General features: G+C 42.5%; 1 protein-coding gene across 1 annotated transcript in view; it reads left to right on the top strand.

Annotated features, from left to right (window-relative positions):
* Positions 1–14232, top strand: part of LOC148853216 (putative LRR receptor-like serine/threonine-protein kinase At1g06840) — an 83452-nt gene that overhangs the window by 34983 nt on the left and 34237 nt on the right. The window contains exon 18 of the mRNA XM_088946080.1: positions 14039–14090. Within this exon, the coding sequence (XP_088802206.1) occupies positions 14039–14090 (52 nt within the window). The remainder of the gene's footprint in view (positions 1–14038; positions 14091–14232) is intronic.

Raw genomic sequence — 14232 nt, forward strand, 5'->3', positions numbered from 1 at the left:
ATGGATGGTATAATTATATTGAAGAACATTTTTTCTGTTTAGTACTATGTTATACCCTATAGAACCACAAATTACTGCCTGTGATGTGAGTGTACTGTTCTCATGTGGGTGTAAATGAACAAATCAAACATAACCAAACACATAAAATACATAATAATCAGGTGCATGATAAAACAATCTGTGAAAAGGAGATTTTCCATGCGATACTGGTGTAGCAAGTACATAGCTATGATAATTGCTTCCACTTATAAGGAAGGAGCAAAAGAATCTTAAAGGTCCATGTGACTCCTGAAATATGACAGTTCATCCTCTCAGCTACACCATTTTGTTGAAGGGTTCTAGGACATGAACAATGTGCTAAACAGGGCTGGAGCCAGGATTTTTTTAGTAGCGGGGCCAAAGGCTAATGAACATAGATTGGGGGGGGGGGCAAGAGTCAATAAACATAGATGAGAAGGACAAAATATATGTAAAATACAAATGGGATTGTAGGATTTTTTAAGCCATAGGGGGGGCATGATCCCCTGGCTTCGCCCCTCGTGGTAAATTTCGTAAGTATATAATGACTGCCTAAATTTCCTATTTATGTGTTCTTCCAATGAACCTAAGCATACAAAATTTATGTGAAAAGAACCATAACATAGAAAGTTTTAAAGGAAGAACTAATTCCTTGTGGAAGGAATAGGTTAATGTATATTCAGTATAATCATCAATGAACAAGATAAAATATCTAAGTTCTAATCAAAGATATCACCAAGATGGGACATCATAAATCAATGTGAAAGTGTGAAGTATGAAGTAATCCAAGAGTAGCAAAAGAGAAACAGAAGTACTAACTGGAAATTGGAATATATTATTTATATTCAAATAATAATTATTACATGAGTTGTAAAAGGGATACAATAGGGGCAATTTACAACAAAATAAACCATAATATAAAGTGGAATTAAGGCTATAAAATGAGGATAACCTTGATATTTATGTCATAAAGCTATGGTACTATAAAAAGTGGGAAGTTGTGGGCTAAAATAGTGGCTAGCATTCATGGGCTGGAGGATAATGGATGGGATCCTGGAATTTTGGCAAGGACTACAAGTGCTTCACCTTGGAAAGCCATCCATGACTTGTTACTAGTTTTCTCCCCTTTGATCAGGTATGATTTAAACTCAGGAAACCTCATAAAGTTTTGGGAACAAACTTGGGTGGGGAATTCCCCATTGAAGGATCAGTTTGCACCACTCTCTCTGACATGAAAAATGAGCCCATATCCTCCTTTATTGTCCCTTCATCTTCAAGCTCTGGGATTGGATGGAATTTAGGTTTGAGAAGGGCTGTTAGACATACAAACCTGAACAACACCTTGACCCTCATGGGTATTCTTGAAAATATTTTCTTGGGCCCCACAAAGGAAGACATCAGAATTTGGATCCCCTCCTCCTTGGGCTCTTTCTCTTGTGCCTCTTTCTTTAAAGTCTTAACTTAGCCAACTAACCCTATAGGTTTATCCTTCCCTGTTAAAGAGATTTGGTGCAAGCCAATTCCTCCTAGGGTTGGGAGTTTTTGTTGGGAAACTTTTTTGGAAAGAATCAACACTAGTGATCTTCTTCAAAGAAAGAGACACATGACATGTTTATCCCCTCACAGGTGTATTCTCTGTAAAGCTGATGGGGAGACTAGTTATCACCTATTGGTTTCTTGCCAATTTACCAAAACTATTTGGGAATGGGCATTTTCCCTTTTTGGGTGTAAGTGGAACCCCCCTTTGAATGTGCAAAGTCTATTTTCTTCTTCATTCTTCATATGGCATTTGAAGAGGGATAGGACTGTGGAGATGTCTAAGGTCTGCTGTGTGCTGGTCATTTTGGGAAGAAAGGAACTCAAGAATCTTCTCTGAAAGAGAGAGAAGCATTGAAAATTTGATAGATTCGATTCATATAAGGGTGGTACAATGGTTGAAATATTTGGATTTATTCACAGACTTTACAATGGATGATCTGTTGAGAAAGTGGAGAGAGATTGCTAGTTTTGCCTTGGTCAAAATGGGTCTAAGTCTATCTTGGGTCCCTCCCCCCACTGGTTTTATAAAGCTGAACTTTGATGGTAGTAGTAGAGGGAACCCTAGGAATTTAGGCATTGGGGGTGTGTTTAGGGATGAGACTGGGACTGTCTCAACCATGTTTTAAGGCCCAATTGGGGTAGGTGACTCTCTCAATGCTGAGATCTCTGCGGTCATGCAAGGTGTCCAAAGGGCAAAGGAAATGAATATTAGGAGGCTTGTAATGAAGGGGATCCGGAGGTGGTACTAGGGTGGCTGAAAGAAGACAAGGCTGGGTTATGGAACTATAGCAATGAAAGGAAAAAATTCAGGTGGTTGTGTTAAGGGCTCGCGAATAGGATCTCGTCACAGGTCGGTTAATGGGGAAAACTTCTCGAGGAACCTATCTTTAGCGCCTTTATGGTGATTTGTTAAAGAGATCACCAACTCTCCTTTGCTCTTTCTTGACTGAAATCATCGATAGTTTTATTGAATAACATCTGCTCCTTTAAATAGGAATTACAAGAGTCATTCTTAAGGAAACTTTCTAAAAAACATTAAGAAACTTTCTAAAAAGAGACTTTCTAAAAAACATTAGGAAACTTTCTAAAAGGAAACTTTCTAAAAAAAACATTAAGAAACTTTCTAAAAGACATAAGAAACAATAATGCTACTGTCTAATTAATAGGAACACTGAATTTAGCTAAGAGATAAGATAGGAACATTGAATCTAGCTAAGAGATAAGATAGGAACACTGAATCTAGTTAAGAGATAAGATAGGAACACTGAATCTGGCTAAGAGATAAGATAAGATAGGAACACTGAATCTAACGCCCATTACTGCTGCTGTTTGCGGCTGTATTCCTTTCCAACAAAAGCATCCACAATATTACTCCCCTCCTGGACTAAGAGCTTGTCCTCAAGCTCGAATTCAGGATAGGTGTCTTGAAACACAGTCAAAGGAATCCAGGTAGCTTTAGCCAATGGTAAGCTGGCCCATTCCACCAGAACCTCAACACCTCGATTAATTCTGGAACGAATAATAGACTGAGATAGGGGAATGATTTTGCCCTCCTGGATCGGGTTCCAATGAAGATTCATCCTCATCTTCCTCTTGTTCCACCAGGAGGTAGAAAAGTCTCTTACACTTGTGCCCTGCTGAGTAAAGTTCATCACAATTAAAACATTGTCCCCTCGCCCCGCGTTCAGCCATCTCAGCCCTAGACAAGCGCTTAATAGGGGGTGCAGCAACACTGCTTCCCACACTGGATGCCGATCTGGAATTGTTGCTTGTCTGTGGTTTCTGTTCTTGGCTGGTTGCTGAAGATGGAGCCATTCCGAGTGGTTTTGGGGCTGCCCATGTTGTTTGAGGCCGCCCTATACTAATACTTCCATGGTTGAGTTGCAATTTGCATTCAAAAGTGCGAGCCAGATTCATAGCAGCAACCAGATTGGGGAGATTTTGCATCTCCACATCCACCCTCAAAGTTTCCGCTAACCACGTGGTGAACATGTCAACCTGTTGGTCTGGTCGTACCGAAGATGCTCTTGCAAGGAGGGTCTGAAACTGGTGCTGATACTCGGCCACAGTTCCAGTCTGTTTAAGGTTGATTAATTCACCTAATGGATTGGTTGTTAATGGGGGCCCAAATCTGAGAAGGCAATAGGATTTGAATTGGGTCCAACTGAGCCCAGGTTCCTCCTGCTCCAATTTATAAAACCAGAGCTACGCCTCCTCTGTCATGTGGAATGCGGCTAAGCCTACGTTGTCCCTGTCCTTTGTCCGTTGGTTGCGGAAACCGCTCACATCTGTACAGCTATCCCAAAGGATCTCCAGTTCCATTATAGGAAAGAAATTCCAGACTGCTATATTTGGGGACGATTGTGGTTCCCTAGGCAATGACTTGCTGCTCGCCGAACGATTATGCCATGTCTGGTCGGTGGCCGTCTGTGGTTGCAGCCCCTTCTGAACTCTTTTCCTTGCTGGAGAAATATAACTCCATCAAGCGCCTCAATTCTCGGACGCCGTCCTTGATCTCGCGCACCTCTTTGCTGTTTTCCACGAGTTTGTGCTCTAGATCATGAACCCTAGTCTTCAATTGCTCAAAGTCACCCATGACGCCCTGCTCTGATATCAAATTGTTAAGGGCCCGCGAATAGGATCTCGTCACAGGTCGGTTAACAGGGAAAACTTCTTGTTTTCCCTTGTTTCTCCCTTTCCTCGAGGAACCTATCTTTAGCGCCTTTATGGTGATCTGTTAAAGAGATCACCAACTCTTCTCAGCTCTTTCTTGACTGAATTTATCGATAGTTTTATTGAGTAACATCTGCTCCTTTAAATAGGAATTACAAGAGTCCTTCTTAAGGAAACTTTCTAAAAAACATTAAGAAACTTTCTAAAAAACATTAGGAAACTTTCTAAAAAAAAACATTAAGAAACTTTCTAAAAGACATAGGAAATAATAATGCTACTGCCTAATTAATAGGAACGCTGAATTTAGCTAAGAGATGAGATAGGAACACTGAATCTAGCCAAGAGATAAGATAGGAACACTGAATTTAACTAAGAGATAAGATAGGAACACTGAATCTGGCTAAGAGATAAGATAAGATAGGAACACTGAATCTAATGCCCATTACTGCTGCTGTCTGTGGCTGTATTCCTTTCCAACAAAAGCATCCACAATAGGTTGGCTAAGGATATGGAAATAAAGTATAGCTGGGTGAAGAGATATGCTAATTCATTTGCTGATGGGTTAGACAAGTAAGGGGCGATTAGGGAATCTATATTCTGGGCTCAGTTGTATTTCTGGTTTTTTTATCACTTTGGGGGCTCTAGCCTCTGCTGGGGGAGGTTAAGAAAGTTTATCTCCCCTTCTTTGTAATTAATTAGTCTGTTTGACTAATGAAAGTTTTGTTATTGATAAAAAAAATAAAAAGTGGGAATAACACACCACGTCTTTTGGACTTTTTTTTGACTGAAGTACCCCATGTGTTTTGTGTTTGATCCCTCTCCATTATGAGGGCAGAAATTGTAATTTGAATACTACCATTCAATTCCCTCTCATTAAGTCCTATATATAGTAACTCCTATTCTCTCTCACTGAATCCTATATTAAAGTATCTTTGTTTCTCATCATTGAATTCCATTGATTAAATCCATGAACTATAATTTTGATAGTATAAAAACTTGTATTTCTGAAACTGACCTGAAAGCAAAATCTGTTTTTATGAAGTAGTGAGTAAGCAATTCAACCATTTGGGTCAAATAGGTTAGCCCATGATGTCTTAGTTAAATAATATATATTTTTTAAAATAGAAAGATAAAAAAGTTAGGCACATCTCTAATATTATATACCAATCATAATAAACAAAAATAAGTGTGATAAACAATACTTTTTTTATCAATAAACAATGATGTGAATGAAATACAAATTTTAAAACTGACCTGAAAATGTTTGTTTTCCTATCTAGGTGTGGCAGGTCAATGGTCCAACCTTCTAGATCAAACAAATTATGGGTGCAACTTGTGTGAGCTCAAGTTAGGATTTTGGTAAAATTTGAATGGACAAGGCCCGGAAGCTTGGGCCTAATGCAATGTAAAATCTTCAAATCAAGTACCCAACTTGCAACCCTGGGTTAAAGGGGTCATCCTATGATGGCATAATTAAATAATAAATATTTAAGAAAAGATAAAAAACACAAAAAATACAAAAAAGTGTAGACTTTTGTAGAAAACATTTGAGCACTTATCTAATTTTATATATTCATTATATTAAACAAAATTAAGTGTGAAAAATATGATTTGTTTTTACTAATGATGGAAATGGAATACAAAAATTTTTAAATGGCTCAAAAGTACAATAATTCTTCCTTCCAAGTGGTGGGCCAATGGTTCAAACTTTAGGTCTAATGTGTCAACCCATGATGTCATAATTAAATACTGAAAACTTAAAAATACAATAAATTTTAAAATATTAAAATTTTGTAGAAAAATATGGATACATACCTAATATTATATACTCATTAAATTAAAAAACAATATGTATAATAAAAATTATTTTTATTAATGATGGAAATGGAATACGATAATTAAAAAAAAGTGAATTGTTGTCTAACCCGTGACCCCACTCACCAGGTTAATTAAATGGTTCAATTAGCTAGGTCACCATTTTTGTTGACTGAGTCAATGGTTTTTTGGTTTGCTAGTAAATGGATCCAAAATCCTGGTCAGTTGATGAGTCAATTAGTTTGACCAGTTCATTTGACAATGGGATAAAAAAATTTGATAAAAAATCGATGTTTTAAAAACTCATTGGAATTGCATTTTCCTCTCCATCAACTAAATCAACTTGTGATGTCATAAATTCAATAATAAAAATAAAAAATCTAAGAAACATTATAAAATTTATTAAAAAAATTGATCAGTAAAGAAAATCGTTTATTGAATTAAATCTGAAATTAAGATACAATACTTTCCATAGCAAAGTAGTTTACAATACTGCCCAAAACAAGGAGGGTCTATTAGCTCCCTACTTGGCTAACACATCCGCCTACCCATTAGCTTCCCTTTTAACCAAATTGGAAGTAGAGTTAAATCTCTTTGCAAGTTGGTCAATCTGTCTAAAAGTGAATCTTAGTTTCCAAGGTACTGACTCAATTTGCTTTGCCCATGTTATAATTAGAAGTGAGTCTCCTTCAATTTCCAGCCCTCTTGCCCCTAGCTGTTCTGCAAGCTTTAGTCCTTTCCATAGAGCCTTTGATTCATCTTGGATCGAGTGCAAACCCGATTGTTCCTGAGAACAAGGCCAGCACTACTCCTTGATGGTCTTGAAAGACTCCCCCTATTTCCTACTCTTCCTGGGTTGCCGAAGGAACTCCCATCGAAGTTTAGTTTTAGTTTATTTGGCCCTAGTGGTTTCCACTCCACTCTTATTCTCTATGTGGTTCTGTAATTGCCACTTTTGTTCAATTTCTTAAGAAGTCATCTGTGGGAATACCTTTGAACAAATCCAAGGTTTTGACCCAATGTACCAATCTGATTTTGATGGCTTCAATCACCTCTGCTAAGGATTTACTTTTTCCATTGAAGATCCTCTGATTTCTCTCTTCCCAAATTGACCAAGCCACAGCAGCACGTTCTTTCTTCCACATGCATCTTCCCCTTTTCTTCTATTGCCTCCTTAGGAAGGTTGGGTTGAAGAGACTCACTATGTCTTGTGGGGGGAGGGGGGTCCATCTGCATCCAAAGAGAACAGAAATAGTCCCAAATAGAAGAAACAAAAGATCAAGAGAGCAGTAAGTGAGAGAGGGTTTCTGTTATGGACACATTCGTTGGTAAAACTTACCGCCGCCGCCGGCAGCAGCACTGAGGAGGGGCCCATGCGACAACTCACCAGGGGCCCACACTTATCTCTGGCCAACTCGCCACCAGCTTACCTTATCCCTTATCCCATCTATCCTTATCTTATCTCCTGTTCTTAGTAGGAGTTGTGTTACCATTAGAAGTAGGTAGTTTATTTCCCATAAGAAGTAGGAATTTGAGTTTGATTAGAGATAGATTATCCTAGTCTAGCCGAATACAATAAGGAACCCCCTCTTGTAATCTCCTATTTAAGGAGCTAGGAATTGAAATAAAGGTATTCAATTTTCAATCAAGAAAAAGCTTAGGAGAGTTAGGGTGATCTCTTGAACAAATCACCCCTAGTTCGCCACCATAGGGTCTGCGCGCAAAGGGAGGGGCAAGGGAAAACTAGGATTTTTCCCCGTGGACCGACCCGTGACGAGATCCTACGCTCGGGTCCATAACATTTTGGTATCAGAGCCAAACGTCATGGGCGACATGGAGCATCTATCATCCAGGGTCCACGAATTAGAGCACCAACTCGTGGAGAACCACGTGGAAGTAAGAGAAGTCAAGGAAGATGTCAAGGAGCTTCGACGCCTACTCGAGTTGTACTTCTCCACCAGGGAGAGAAGCTCTGAAGGGGCGACCACCAACAACAGTCGCCGGCCAGAACTGGCGGAGGGCTCCGGCGAATGACAGAACGTCGCCCCAACAGCAGCGGTCATACACAAGTATAGTCGATTGGAGTTTCCCTCATACAGCGGCAGCGGCGACCCACTGGGATGGCTGTACCGCTGCGAGCAATTCTTCCGTAATCAGCGCACGGAGGAGAAGGATAAAGTCAGCCTAGCCGCGTTCCATTTGACAGACGAAGCACAACTCTGGTTCTACTGAGTGGAGCAGGAAGAACCAGGACTTAGTTGGGATCAGTTCAAGTCATACTGCCTCCTTTGGTTCGAACCCCCATTAACAAGCAACCCATTGGGGGAATTAATTAACCTCAAGCAGACTGGGACCGTAGCCGAGTACCAGCGGCAATTTCAGACCCTTCTCGCCAGAGCCTCTTCAGTACGCCCAGATCAGTAGGTGGATATGTTCACCGTTGGACTAGCTGAACCTCTGAGAGTCGATGTAGAGATGCAGAGCCCTCCCAACCTGGTCACTGCAATGAACTTAGCCCGAGCTTTCGAGCGCAAGCTACAGATCAGCCGAGGGTCGTTCAGCATGGGGCATTCAGCAACTTCTTGGGCAAACCCGAAATCAACAGGAGGAGGGTCTTCGTTGGCAGCCAGCAGGGAACAACGGCTTCACACAGGTCACACTTCCAGATCTGCAACCAGCATAGGAAGCAGCATAACGGCACCTCCCATCAAACGCTTATCTAGAGCTGAGATGGCGGAACGCCAAGCCAAAGGTCAATGCTTCAACTGCGACGAGTTGTATTCAGCCGAGCACCGTTGCAAGCGGTTATTCTGCCTCCTGGTAGATGAACTGGAGGAAGAAGAGGAAGAGCGTACAACATTGGAACCTGAGATCTCCCTCCACGCCATCACCGGAATATAGAACTCCCAAACCATGCAGCTGCAGGCACAGGTGGCAGGGAAACCTGTGCGTATTCTAGTGGACTCAGGAAGCACACATAATTTTGTCAGCAAGCAAGCAGCCCTCCAACTGAAACTACCGGTGGAAGGCAGACCGCAACTTCAAGTGGCCGTAGCAAATGGGGAGAGAGTTCACAGCCCTGGGATCTGCCGGAATATCCAAATACATGATGAATCTGAGCCATTCTTCGCGGATTTATTTGTACTGCCCCTGGACGAGTTTGATATAGTGCTTGGAATCAAGTGGCTCATCACTCTCGGCCCTATCCTATGGGACTTCAGTGCTCTGACCATGACTTTCAACCTGCATGGGAAACAAGTCACATGGAAAGGAACCACGGTGAGAGCAAAAAGACCACAGGTACATACTCTCCATGGCGACACCATGCACACCGCAGAGATGGAGAGACTTCTCGCTGACTTCCAGGACGTGTTTTCAGACCTCAAGGGACTCCCACCTGTCAGATCATGTGACCACCGGATCCCTTTAATTCCAGGATCAGAACCCGTCGTCGTCCAGCCATACTGCTACTCGCACTTGCAAAAAGATGAGATAGAGAGCCAGTGTGCGGATATGTTGAAACAAGGAATTATCCGCCCCGGCCGCTCCCCCTTCTTCTCGCCAGTCCTACTGGTACCGAAACAAGACAACACCTGGAGGTTTTGTGTGGACTACAGGGAACTTAACAACAGAACCGTCAAGGACAAATTTCCGATTCCTATGGTGGACGAATCGCTAGATGAACTCCACGGGTCTCAATACTTCTCTAAACTGGATCTCAGATCAGGGTACTTCCAGGTCCGGATGGCCCCCAAGGATGTGGAAAAGACAGCCTTCCGGACACATCACGGTCACTTTGAATTTCTGGTCATGCCATTTGGTCTCACCAACGCTCCATCCACATTTTAGTCTTTAATGAACGAGGTTTTTCGACCCCACCTCCGCAGATTTGTCCTAGTATTTTTCGACGACATCCTGATTTACAGTACATCATGGGTGGAGCATGTTCGTCACCTACGAACGATTCTGGAACTGCTGCGCCAACATAAGCTCTTCCTGAAGCGGGCCAAATGTTCCTTTGGGGAGCGACAGGTCCTTTATCTGGGGCATATAATCAGCGGGAAATGTGTCTCGGTAGACGGTTCCAAGATTCAAGCAATTCGAGAGTGGCCCAAACCTCAATCCACTAGGGCTCTCCGCGGGTTCTTAGGACTCACCAGATACTACCGCAAGTTTGTAAAGGATTACAGACTCTTGGCTGCCCCATTAACCAAGATGCTGAAGAACGCATTTCAGTGGGATGAAGCAGCGGATGCAGCCTTCACAAACTTAAGAGATGCGCTCTCCTCCACCCCCGTGCTGTAACTACCCAACATTGACCTGGAATTTACGGTAGAGTGTGATGCTTCTGGTATAGGCATTGGAGCAATACTGCAACAGCAAGAGCACCCCATAGCCTTCTTTAGCCGGAAATTAGCAGGCCGGCACCTAAAGCTACTGGCCAACGAGCGCGAGATGATAGGGCTTGCCAAAGCCATCCAACACCGGAGGCCATACTTGTGGGGGAGACCTTTCGTCATCAAGACAGACCACTACAGCCTCAAGTACCTACTAGAGCAGCGACTTCTCCACCCCAATAGCACTGGGCAAGTAAACTACTCGGGTTTGACTTCCGAGTAGGCCACAAGGCAGGGGCTTCAAATCGGGCTGCAGATGCACTGTCCAGGCACGACGAAGATGCTATACACCTTTGTGCAATCTCCCGGCCCCGCGTCGCCCTATTGGAAAGCATTAAGGACGTACTGCCCCAATCACAAGCATGGAGTGACCTGGTTCAAGAGATACAATCAAGAGAACCCAAACCGAACTGGTCCATCCACGACGGCCTAGTACTATACAAGGGATGGGTATATCTTCCAACCGATTGTTCGTTAATTCCCACCATCATCTCCAGCATCCATAACGCCACACATGAAGGGGTTCAGAAGACGTTGCACCGCGTCCGCACCGATTTTCATTGGCACGGTATGCGGGCCTCAATTCGGAATTTCATCCAGAATTGCTCCATATGTCAGCAACAAAAATGGGAGAATTTACTCCCGGCCGGCCTCCTCCAGCCTCTTTCACTTCCAACACAGATCTGGGCTGATATCTCCATGGACTTCATTGAGGGCCTGCCCAAGGTCGGCGGAAAATTAGTCTTATATGTGGTAGTGGATCGTTTCTCCAAGTATGCTCATTTTATCCCCTTAGCTCATCCATATAGCGCAGTTTAGGTGGCCCACGTCTTCTTCACACATGTTTTCCGCCTGCATGGGCTACCCGAGTCCATCGTCAGTGAAAGGGACCCAGTCTTTACCAGCACCTTCTGGAAGGAGCTCTTTCGATTGCAGGGTACGACTCTGTCTTTTTCATCCGCCTACCATCCGCAGACGAACGGGCAAACGGAGGTCGTGAACCGTACCATAGAGATATACCTCCGCTGTTTCGTGGGTGACCAGCCACGGCGTTGGGTGGACTGCCTCCCGTGGGCCGAATACTGCTACAACATGTCCTATCACTCCTCTCTTGGCATGACTCCATTCCAGGTTGTCTATGGCCGGGAACCCCCACGCCTACTGTCTTACGAATCCGGTTCGAAAAGGCTAGAAGAAGTCGATCGTAGTCTACAAGATCGCGATGCCCTCCTGGCGGAAGTCACTTCCCGCCTACAGCAGGCTCAGACACGTATGAAGAGTGTCTACAATCAGCACCACAGAGAAGTAACCTTCGAGCCCGGACAGTTCGTATGGTTGAAGCTCCAACCCTATTGGCAACACTCTCTCAAAGGCAAATTTCCCCCTAAACTGACCCCCAAGTTTTACGGGCCCTTCAAGGTACTACAGCGAATCAGGAAAGTTGCATATCAGCTTGAGCTACCAGAGAACAACAGGCTCCACGATACCCTCCATGTGTCCCTACTCAAGCCTTTTACAGGGAGTCCTCCTGATCAAGTACCTTCCCTACCCCCCTTGAAGGACGGCAGACCCATTCTCCAACCTCAGACTCTTGTTCGGCCATGCGTCAATCGGGGTACCTTTGAAGTCCTTGTGGAATGGAACGGACTACCAACAGCTGAGGCCACCTGGATTCCCTGGTCTGATCTTCACAACACCTACCTAGATCTCGAGCTTGAGGACAAGCTCGTTGTTTAGGAGGGGTGTGATGTTATGGACACATTCGTTGGTAAGACTTACCACCGCCGCCGGCAGCAGCATTGAGGAGGGGCCCACGCGATAGCTCACCAGGGGCCCACACTTATCTCTGGCCAACTCGCCACCAGCTTACCTTATCCCTTATCCCTTATCCCATATCCCATCTATCCTTATCTTATCTCATGTTCTTAGTAGGAGTTGTGTTACCATTAGAAGTAGGTAGTTTATTTCCCATAAGAAGTAGGAGTTTGAGTTTGATTAGAGATAGATTATCATAGCCTAGCCGAATACAATAGGGAACCCCCTCTTGTAATCTCCTATTTAAGGAGCTAGGAATTGAAATAAAGGTATTCGGTTTTCAATCAAGAAAGAGCTTAGGAGAGTTAGGGTGATCTCTTGAACAAACCACCCCTAGTTCGCCACCATAGGGTCTGTGCACAAAGGGAGGGGCAAGGGAAAGCTAGGAGTTTTCCTCGTGGATCGACCCGTGACGAGATCTTACGCTCGGGCCCATAACAGTTTCACCACAAGGAAAACTAAAAGCGCAAGGGGCATTTTGCACCCAAGATGCGAGGTGCAAGGTGAGGCATGTGCCTTTTCAAAGCAAGACGCAAAATGCAAAAAAAAAGCTAAAATTTTCAAAAATGCCAAAACATCAAAAAACAAAGAAAACAAACATAACATATGATACATAAACATAACATGTAAAACATATTTAAAATGAAAAATTAAAAATAAAATCAAGCATAACATATGAAACATATTCAAGCATGTAAAACTTAATATCTTTATTCTTTCCCCAGTTGCATTACTTCAAATAGCTAATGTGATATTAAACATTATGCATTCCTAATTCTACAAACCGTCTATGACCAAGCCCCTCAAGGCAAGCCCAAACAAGTCTATATTTGGGACTTGAATTCTTAATATCTTTTATTAAGATGAACGGATGAGCAACATTAGCAAATATGGGGTTTAAGACCCTAATATGGATTTGTTTGCTCTTGCCTTGAGGGGTTTGGTTGAGGGTCTAGGGGCAGAGCCCCTAGCCTGGCCATTAGGCATAAAAAAACAAAATGAAAATAAAAAACACAAAATTTTAAAAGGTGTGTGCCTGGGCTGAAGCGCAAGGTGCACCAGGCACGTCTGCACGTGCCTTTTGAAAGTGTTGCGCCTGGGGGCTAGGTGAGTCACATACCTTAAAATGTGCCTCACCTATGCACCTAGTCACACCTGAGCCATGCCTTTTAAAGCACTAGGTTAACTAGTTGGTGACCAAGTTAATGGTTTTTGTAGCAAAGCGGTTTGAGTTGAAACATACTCAAAAATCTGTTCAAGTGACAGGTCAATCAATCTGACTGTCCAATCAATCACAAGTTGAAACATTGATATAAACTAATTGAAGCTAGGCCTTTAGGTTGAAAAGCAACAAATCCACCAGTACACCACGCTTTGATTACTTATCTTTGTTATATGGATTTTGAGAAGAACACTGAAATTATCATTACTATTATTATTGTTATTATTAAATTGTCATGTGCAGCGAACATGTTCATTTGCTAATTCTGTTAAAAAGCTGAGTACCAACTGAAGAAGCAAACAAATAGTTAGAGGTTACTGGTGTACTATATTAAGTTGATGCTGTAACTATCATTTTCAGTTTTTCTGTACAACACAAAGGAAAAAGAATCTCTTATGCTAATGCAGGAATAACTGGATTCAAAAATAATAGTGTTATTCTGTGCATATAATGAAAGTATGAAACTTTTCTTTATATAGATCTCTCTATTTTCTTTTCTTATGGAACCTTCTACTGTTGGAAAAGTTTATGCCTGAATTTGGTTTTGGTGCATGTATAGATGCTGATTTATGAATTCATGCCAAATTTCACATTGAGGGATCACCTTTCTGGTAAGCTTTATTGTTTTCTTCCTTACGTTGTATATTTGTTCATTCTTCCTGTTAAGATGTGCCGAATAGGGGTAGTTTAGTCTTCTTCTGTTTATTAAGTAACTTGCTTATGTGGCAGTGTTATTAGAGTTACTCTGCCCCA

The sequence above is a fragment of the Nelumbo lutea genome, chromosome 5 (genome assembly GCF_056320005.1).
Source record: "Nelumbo lutea isolate HS-2025 chromosome 5, American lotus-T2T, whole genome shotgun sequence".
NCBI classification, from domain to species: Eukaryota; Viridiplantae; Streptophyta; class Magnoliopsida; order Proteales; family Nelumbonaceae; genus Nelumbo; species Nelumbo lutea.